At 38.6% G+C, this 9,888-nt stretch overlaps 1 protein-coding gene across 2 annotated transcripts; it reads right to left on the bottom strand.

The window, feature by feature from the left end:
• Positions 1-1,329: 1,329 nt before the first annotated feature.
• Positions 1,330-9,286, bottom strand: LOC131701709 (rho-related GTP-binding protein RhoG-like). Of its 2 annotated transcripts, XM_059001319.1 has the most exons (3): positions 9,194-9,286; positions 6,858-6,917; positions 1,330-6,335 (listed from the first exon to the last, which is right to left on the bottom strand). In XM_059001319.1, exon 3 carries the CDS (start codon positions 6,308-6,310, stop codon positions 5,735-5,737), a length of 576 nt encoding a protein of 191 aa, XP_058857302.1. In that variant the 5' UTR covers positions 6,311-6,335; positions 6,858-6,917; positions 9,194-9,286; the 3' UTR covers positions 1,330-5,734. The 2 variants fall into 2 exon arrangements, with proteins under 2 accessions (XP_058857302.1, XP_058857303.1); XM_059001320.1 differs by lacking the exon at positions 6,858-6,917 and having other exon boundaries at positions 9,194-9,269.
• Positions 9,287-9,888: the final 602 nt, after the last annotated feature.

Here is a 9,888-nt window from a genome sequence, read left to right as displayed (position 1 = left end):
CCCATGCTCAAGTATAATGTTTTGCGGTAGAGTTACATCAGTAATTGATAGGGAGCTAGTTCCAGATTTTCTCAGTTTTAGCTAAATCATGCATATTTTAAGCCAGTTGCTGGAGCAGCACATGGGCATAAGTCAGGGTTGGGCAATTCTACTCATAGTGAAATGTAAAAATAATGATTTAGTATTGTTGGACTTGATCATAGGTTTAATTGGTTCAATATAATTTGTTTATTTGTTTATTTAGCAGACGCCATTATCGTAGGCGAATTACAGTGACTAGGGTGTGTGAACTATGCAGAGTCACTTACAACTACGTCTCACCCGAAACTAAGACGGGGCACAAGGAGGTTAAGTGACTTGCTTAGGGTCACACAATGAGTCAGTGGCTGAGGTGGGATTTGACCCGGGGACCTCCTGGTTACAAGCCCTTTTCTTTAACCACTGGACCACACAGCCTCCTAAAGACTTGAACTGGTGTTTTACATACAATTTCTTGTTTATGTTTTTATTTTTTTAAACCTCTCCATACCCTCAGGATAATAAATTAAATATTGTAGCCCCAGACCATGAAATAAAATGCTGTTAGTGCACTTTTTTAATAATAACTTTATTGCACAGGGGTTTCATGAAATGTTCTGCCCCATTAATAAACATGCTTTACAATATTCCAAATGTGTGTTAAGTGTTTGCTTACTTGGATGTAGTAGGGATGAAAATAAGACTCCTTTAGCAGTTCCTCCCATTCTAGATTTTGATGAGCTTTATTAGCCCCAATGTATACGTAACTAGCTGAGGTGTGTGTGTCTGATTAAACTCATTAAAACCACGAATGGTATACAACGGGGGTCTTATTTCCAGCCCTGTATAGTGTAGCTAATATGACAACTAGACTTTAAAAATTGAACACAATTGTGGGACATCTCATGGGTTAAAAAATAATAATTAGATGTATTTTTAATTATAATATGCCAAATTTATGTGTGAAGAAAACAATGTTGTTTTTATTTTAAACTAGTTATAGACCCTGTGTGCAAAAACAACATTTCATGAGTTTGGCAGCAGCTGTAGGCTGCACTTTGTTGTGGGTTGTGCAGTATAGGTAATACAGGAAATGTTTGAGTGAGGCCAGGTTCACAACCAGTAACAGGAACACTGGATAGGAAGTCCCAGAGAAAGGCCAGCAACCTCTCAAAGTGAAAGTGTTAAGAGCGGTTTACACCATGCACTGCTTCCAGTAAACGACCCGCTATTCATTAAATATGTATTACACAACACAAGTCCAGATGGTCCACAGGTACTCCTTAATAAATTACAATTCGACGAAAAGACTTATTACAGCTTTACAATTTTATTTTACATAACTTAAAAATCATTTCACGGTTAGTCCTTTTATACAAACACATTTTGTTAAATTCTACAAATCAAGTTCCCAGTGTATAGATTTAGTACCACACCATACCAGATCGGTTCGAGGCACTTGCTGTGGGGTGCCTCATCTATTTAGTTTTGACAGCATTCTACAGTAAATGTCAGTAAAGTAGCAAACCATCTCTCTCTCATACATTTACACTCTCCCACATTCATTCTCTATAGGAACCGAATCTGTGCTACTCTCAGAAGTACATCAGGACATTAATTGAAAGTATCAATCCCAGAACCCAAACAAGATCTAACTTTCCAAGTAACACAGTAATCTAAATTGTACCTCTACCTTTATTTCAGCTTTTGGAATTCTAATATACAGCCTCTTTGCTGTAAATGCCATTCATCTATTGACATCTGTGCCAAACCTGAAGGTTATAACAAAACACCAAATGCTGAAAAAGAAAAAATCAATAGCAAGCAGCGACAAGCAGAAACTAGTGGGCCTGGTGGACAGACCACAATAAATCAACTCTTTTCTTACCTTTATGGTTTTATACTACTGTATTTCAAAACCCAAATCTACAGACCTGGGTGTCCTCTGAAATCAAGATCCTGTACTTCAGATAGGGTAAAGAAGTTTAGAGAAGTTATGGGACACAATTGTTCAAAACACTGTAGAAAGAACAGCAGTACAGAAAGAACAAAAAGTTGTCTGCCAGCCTTGCTGTAGGAATAACTTCACACCTCCCCACACACACACATACAGTAGTTCTCTTGTGATTAATCCTCTCCAAAGGGCTGGGTAGGGAGTCTGTTCTCATCACCTCACCACTCCCATTCCATTTATTAGCAAAAATCCCTCTTGTGCCTGTTGCTACAGGAGGGCCCTATTACAACCCAGGACATTCACTGTAACTCATTGTTCTGTTGGAAACAGGATCTTTTTGAAATATGAATCACATTACAGTATGCATCTAGCAACTGTCCGGTAACCACCAGTGCTCTTTGGTCCCAGTCAGTGTGTAAACAGCACTGCATTCTATGCTGGTCAGATTATGTGTATTGGAAGCGCTATTCTGTTTTAGCCTGAACATTACAGTAGTATACTGCTGGAACAAACTACAGAAAGGAATGGATATGTCTTATAAACTGGAAGGCTAGAGATTAAAAATAAGAGTCTTTAAAAAATCCTGGACTTTTAACATGATTTAAAATATCTAGAATATAATTAATTAAATACCTGATACCTGATAATAAACATATTTATTGTTAGGCTTTAGAATTGATTCAAAAACAGTCCCATTCTATTCTGTACTCATCTCTAAAGTAATGGGATTCTCTCTAGATCAAATGCTTTGTTCCCTTCCATTTAGAGAATCAATTTTAAGGAAAAAATCTTTGGGTATTTCTACTGTAACTCATTGCACCTGAATTTTTTTTATATATATATATATATATATATATATATATATATATATATATATATATATATATATATATATATATATAAAAAATCGGGGTAGTACATTCTTGCAGAAAACACCAGCTGCAGCTAGCACAGACATACCAAGGTGATTCTGCACTGTAGGCACTTTCTAATTAACTGGAACAGACATAAAGTACAGTTACAGAATTGGGAAAATTGTTATGAAAAGTATACATTCTTTTTGCTAAAGCCTAGAATGTATGTACCTGTACATCACTATTAACATTCTACAGTGATGATTAGCTGCTGATCCTCTCTAACATCTCAACAACACCTTTGATCCCGTCAGTTAACCACCAGATTAGCATGGGCAGCACAGTGTAACTATCACTACCAACATACTGAAATTGAAAGGGATACACACAGAAAGCAACAGAGTAACAAGAACACCTACGGCACATTACTTGGACTCGAATCAATTCAATCAGGTTTTAACTAACCCTGGTAGAAGAGCAAATACTTTACAGATTTTAAAAGTGTTTGTTATGACATATAGTAAACAGAATCCCTGACATCAGCAGTAAATGTAGTGTTGTACCATGTGATGTCAGTTGGAGAACCCTATAAAGTAATTTAAAATAATACACTAACATTTTCTGTGTATTGTCTTACAGAGATGAATAACTCAGCACCCTTAAGTGATTACTACTTAGCCATTATGGGAAATAACAGACGTTTGTGACGCGATACCTGAAATTGTTTTCCCTACAGGGCATCATGACTCATCAAGCACCTGGATAGTCAGGTAAGCAGTCAGACCCATCACTCACCCCTATACAAACAGAAGTATCAGGTGGGGTGAGAGCAAGAGCACAACATTCCCTACACATAGCATTTTGTTACTGAATGGTCAAATGTCTAGGGTACCTCAAAAGATTTTTTTTGCAGAGTTTTAAACAACAAAAATTAAGGAAACTATGCCCCACCTATATTTTGGATTCGATTTTTGAAGTGCCTTTTATTCCATGCCTTGTACATTGGAGGCAGCATATTATTCTGATAAAACATGATAAGGTTAATAAAAGAAAAGCACACACACTTTCCAGTAGATACAAGGGTCCCCTATTGACTAGTCCCATGTCCTGCATAAAATGTGAGGTACAGGTAGGGCCCTTATACCTCCTGCAAAGGAAGCATTTCCAATAAACGTATTGCCTTTCACGCGAGTCCGTACAGAAGTATGGCAAATTGAAAGATGTTTGTTTTTAAATCTTTGTTGTTACACCTTTAAATGTTTGACAAAGCCACAACTGGGACAGCTGGGCTGCATTGCTGCTTTAAACAGATGGAAACCACAACAACATACATCAAGCCCTTGCCTGCCATAATTACATTGTGGCAATTATTTAAAGCAGAGTTCTCGTCTGACTTGCTTCAGAGAAACTACCTTGCACACACACACACACCAAACACTCCATCATTCTCTACTGTAAATAAGGCAACGCTATAACAAGGCACGGACGTTTGTTTTCTCTTTACAGCAGCATACACTGTACGATATGTAAAGCTGTTTTTATGGTGCAAGAACAAACTGCTAGAATGGGACCAAGGGTCTGTTCCACAGTGACAAATAAGATAAAGACTGTTAGGTAAACAGGAAAGCGTGCAGCAGTGGTTGTCAAGTTTGTTTAGGAAATTGATCCATTGTACCTGGAGTTGTGACCTTTGTAGTTTCTAATTGGATCAGAATATTTTTTGATAATACCATGAAAGAGATGGCTACCTTAATGTTAATTACACGCACACACTCGTTCATTCAATGAAGGGAAGCCTGCTGTGAAACACTGCTGGTCTCAACAGCACTGGACAGCTGTCAGCCCTCTTGTCAGCAATGCCGTCAGTCACCATAATAATGAATATGTTACACCTAATCAGTCTCACCCTGAGGATCGAGAAACATTTAAATTCTTCATTATAAAACGTCATTAGAATTTAGCAAAGGTAAAAAAAATTTGTTTCACTTAAGATGAAATGAATCCAGATGATTTTTTTTTTTTTTTTTTTTTTTTTTTTAAATGTTATTTTGTTGTGTACAACCCAGACCAAAACAGTGCATCTGCCCAAAAGCATTCTGGCTTAAACAATTGGATACAATAACAAGAGATATGCAAGACATGTATTAGGTTACTTTCCCTGTGGACAACAGGGCTTTAAATCAAGAAAGGGTATGTTGGTGCAATAACGTTGGAAGCAGGAAGATTGTTGCTGTGAAGAGGGAGGGGAAGGGCCGTGTTGGACTGGGTTGTGGGGAGGACACTTGCATCTTAATTTTTCCAAACAGGCTCTATTTAAACTAGCCATGCTACTTTAGTGTGACAAAAAAGGGTCAGTTACATGGTTGTAATTGGGCTTTAAAATCCCAACTTAAGGCACTGATCACATTGTACACATTTTACCGTTGTTGTCAGTTAGAACCCACAAATACAATCCTTACCACCCACCCAACCATCACCTTTCCTGGTCAGTTCCACATGAACCCAATTACCCCATCCTTTTAACTCTCCGATAAGCCAGCTGCCTGGTAGGCAGCAACATAATGAAAGAACGTTGCAAAGTTGGAAGCCTCGCAGGGGAAGGTGCAGGTTTTTGGCAAAACTAATCCATTTCAACAAGGTGGACACTCCTTGGACTGACAATTTATAAAAGAAAAATAAATGTTTTAAAAAAAATTATAATTGGAAGCATTCTCCAGCTAGGTAGCAGGTTCAGTGCAGCTAGGTCCTTTTGAGAGAGAGAGAGAGAGAGAGAGAGAGAGAGAGAGAGAGAGAGGGCAAATAGGAGATGGGAAACAGCTACTGAACCTGGAACTACATAAACTGGGTTGCGGGCACCCGTTGGGACATAGTTCACAATGCAGTCCCACAGCTCTTTCAGCCCTGCGCACTACAACAGCACACACTTCTTGGTGTTCTTCTTAGTAACGGGATACAGCACTGCACGCACAGCTTCCGCAAACACGTCACGCACCCCTTCCTGCAGCAGAGCTGAGCACTCCATGTACTTCACTGCCCCGATCTGCTTGGCCAGCGAATTCCCCTGCTGTGGTGTCGTCGGCCCCAGGCCCTGTTCCTTCAGCTTCTTGATGGTCTCACCATCGTTCCTCAGATCCTTCTTGGTCCCTACTAGTAGGATGGGCACATTGGGGCAGTGGTGTGAGACTTCAGGGTGCCACTTGTGTCGCACATTCGCGTGTGAGGAGGGACTCCCGATGGAGAAGCAGATAATGAAGACGTTGGTCTGCGGGTATGAGAGCGTACGCAAGCGGTCGTATTCCTCCTGGCCTGCTGTGTCCCACAGGTTTAGGCTGACCGTGCGCCCATCCACTGCATTTTGCGCACTGTAGTTATCAAAGACCGTGGGGATGTACTCCTCTGGGAAGGCATTGGTCGTGTAGGAGATCAGCAGGCAGGTCTTCCCAACAGCGCCATCCCCCACCACCACACACTTGATCGTCTGCATCCTTCATCCACACTGGCACAGCCGCCTGCCGAGAGACACAGCCAGTGTTAGGGGAAACAGCACAGACTTGTTTGTGTGCTTCACCTTTTTTTTATTTATTTATTTTTTTTATTTTATAGTATCAATTAGACACACTTTTCAGCTAATTACATTAACACTCAATCACAAGATAAGTAGTTTGGTTATAATCTAATAACAATGACAAAGGCATTAGGGATGATTCGTTTCTGGTTTTACCACAGACTAATTAGATTATGTTTATTTTTTTGGATACATTAAAGAGACTAACATGCCAGAGATATTGAGTTTAATTTTAATCTTGGTACACAAAGGGCACGATTTTAGTATCCAACAGCTTTTTTCAAATATGGTTTGTACATTTGCAAATAAAACTTTTCTAATTTGATTTATTTTCACATATGCCTTAAAGCAAATGGTTTGTTTGCAAGTGGTATGATGATTTTGTCTGTGAAAAGTTATAATTCTAGTTTAAGTCTAGTGCACCACTTAACTCACACAATTATTTTATCCTGCATTGTAAACTTACAGTAGTCAGATGCTTTTCAACTATTGACTTGTTTACTTTTTCTTGCATTTGAGAGCTCACCTGTAATACAAAATACGTTATTGTGCATTGTGTGTATGAAAAAGTCAACACTGAATTGTGCAAAGCATGTTTTAAGTTCTACATTTGTCTAGCTTATGAATTCATGCAGCCTTAATGAGATATTACAGTTGTTTTATCTTTGAAAATATCACTTGACTTTTGCTTCCAGCATCAAGTTCAACTTCAAGCCAGGCAAGAGTCACTGCGATGCTTTACAGCAGTTCTGCCTGGGAGCAACACATAATGGTAGAAATTTTGAATTTGCAACTAACATTACGTGAAAAGAAAGAAAAAAAAGGAAAAACAAACACACACATCTTTGCTTCATGTGGTATGGAAACCAGGTTTAACTGTACCCATAAGGTATTTCTGTGCTATATTTTTGATTTGCAGTTAATTATCAATATTCAGTGATAATCCAAGTGCATCAATTATTTGTACTGGACACATGTATGCAATCCCCCAAGCTCTTTGAGGTTTGAAAGCAATGTTACCACAAACAACCAGGACAGTTCACAGTAAGGCGAGGCTAGGGATATGTTTAGAGTCTGAGTCCAAGCTTTAACACTTTCCTACCTAACAAAAACTGTACATGAGAAAAACGCCTCCTTTTCATTCCCTCCTTGTGTGCACGCCATTTTAACCATGTACTTTAAGTATTTAGGCTCAAATCCAAAACCAGTAAGCTGGTATGTAGCAGACTGCCTGTCCTGAAAAGAGGCAAATAAACATCTGTTTGCAGTAATGGTCATATAATTAAAGTGGTATCTATTCATCTAAATGACGGCAGATCTAAATACTATTTATTCAGGCCTAATGTTATGATGATCAAACATCCAACAGTGACATTCTTTCAAACAGTCTCTTCAGTTTAAATCCACCAAAGTTTGATTGTTGCTGGGCCATTTCCTCATTTTGTGTCTTATTCATTCTTCATAAATAAAACACACAGGATATGTATACAGGATAGCATAAACAAATACACTGAACAAATGTTTGCAATTCCTACTGTTAATCTAGGCTTTGCAAGTTGAAGATGTCCAGCAGTTCCCATCACAAACATAAAATACCAGAAGTCCTACAAAAACGTACAATTATGTATTTACTACTGGGTTCAAATACCTACAGAATTGTATTTTGTTTTGTCCGTTGTTATTCAGTGCTAATACCTACAGCTGTCATTTACATCCCTGTGCATCTAAGAATATTAAATCTTGTTCATGCTTCAAAAAAAAAAAAAAAAAGAAATTAAAAAAACATACCACATGCGACCATTTCCAGTAAGACAATATCTACAGCACAGCTTACATTATGAAGTTAGGAATCAGACCGATACAATACTGTTTACAATTCCTTTCCCCTCGTTTCTTTAAACAGGAGCCGCCGAGCGCTTTGGCAGGACATCCCACCTCAGACACTTCACAAGTCAGAGAGAACAGGCCAGACTGGCAATGTGCAGAAAAAAAAAAAAAATTCTTCCACTTGTTTTACCTCCTTAGACCTTGAAAACTGCTTAACGTGTCTACTCCCGCTCAGACAGACAGCAGACGTTTTTTCGAATTTGCCAGTAATACACAATCGCGGTTTTCAGTCTGCAGCATAGTATAATTTTACTGCGGGTGTATTTGCATAGAAACAGCTTGCGGCTATGCAAGTAACCCATCGTTACAATTGATTATTATTATTAATTCATATTCATTTCTCGTTTTACAGTATGTGCAATATATATTATTAGTCAGCTTCTATTAGTCACCAACATACTTCTGAACTTGTTTTGCTTCTCTCGTCTGTGGTCGGCCTCCGTCAGCTTTGCTACCGTGACAGTTGAGTCTCACAATTAAGCATCATTTGTTTCTTTACTGTTTTTAATCTAACCCAATACTGGCAGTTATACAACATATATTGAATTTATATAATGAACGGAGGATTGAATCATTTTGATCACTTAGCGACTCTCACAGCAGAGACTGTGTCATCTCTACGACACAGTCTTATACTCATTCCCTACTTCGCAATTTCTACAGACTTTTCGGGATTACAAAATAATAATAATGCATTGTTAATATTCTTCAGGTCTACTGTATATGGAACTGGTGTTAACACCTACTGCCAGACAGTAAGTATAACTTAATCCTTCTGTTTTCTTCAGTCTCTTAGTTAGAATCAGACCTTTACACTCCACCCCGTCTACAACAGTCGAAACTTAATTTACAGCTCCCGATATTACTACTTGAAAAAAGTTACTTTAGTAAATTAAATAATAAACAAATATTAACCTTCCCACCACCTCGCTCCCAGCTCGCGCTTTCCTTCTCTCCGCAGTCAGAATCGAGTCACATCCGGGGAGCTGCCCCAAATACCTACTGCGCATGGACAATAGCGGCACTGTGGGAAATTGAGTCATTTGAAGAACATTGACATGGGACTTGAAGTCTTTCACACCTGGCATGGTTTTAGAAATGAGTTTGATCCTGGGAGCCAAGTCCTGTAAAATACATACTTTATTCACCTCGAAAACTAAAAGCTACAACTGCATTTCGTTTATTTGAGTTTACCCTGCTGACCAGATAACGGTAGTATAGTCGGTACCATACTACCATTGCTTTGTAGCAGGATAATGGGGGTAAATAAAACATCGGTATGTTTTAGCAGACATAAATTGATAAACATTTTAAAACACGATTTCAGGAAATTCACTTGGTTAAAGAACAGCATTGTTTCAGATAGCCTTGCATTTTAATTTCACCTGGAAACGATTCCACCCCTTCAGAGCCTTCTTTCATATGAATAACTAACCAGCTGCTTCCCTTAGTGACTTAACCCGCATGCTTTGACCCAGAAGACACTGGTGATATGAAATGACCCAGGTAGTGCAAGTGACAGATGTCCATTGAAAGGCATGGAAACAGAAATTTCTTTAACCAAGCGTAGTACCCGATACATGTTTGCTGTAAGATTTGAAACCTATGTA

This window comes from Acipenser ruthenus, chromosome 26 (assembly GCF_902713425.1).
Source record: "Acipenser ruthenus chromosome 26, fAciRut3.2 maternal haplotype, whole genome shotgun sequence".
Lineage (NCBI taxonomy): Eukaryota > Metazoa > Chordata > Actinopteri > Acipenseriformes > Acipenseridae > Acipenser > Acipenser ruthenus.
The sequence above is the reverse complement of the archived record's forward strand: the minus strand, read 5'-3'. Positions and strand labels throughout refer to the sequence as shown.

Excerpts from the sequence above, each read along its gene's own strand:
- LOC131701709 (XM_059001319.1), bottom strand. The coding sequence starts at position 6,310 with ATGCAGACGATCAAGTGTGTGGTGGTGGGGGATGGCGCTGTTGGGAAG.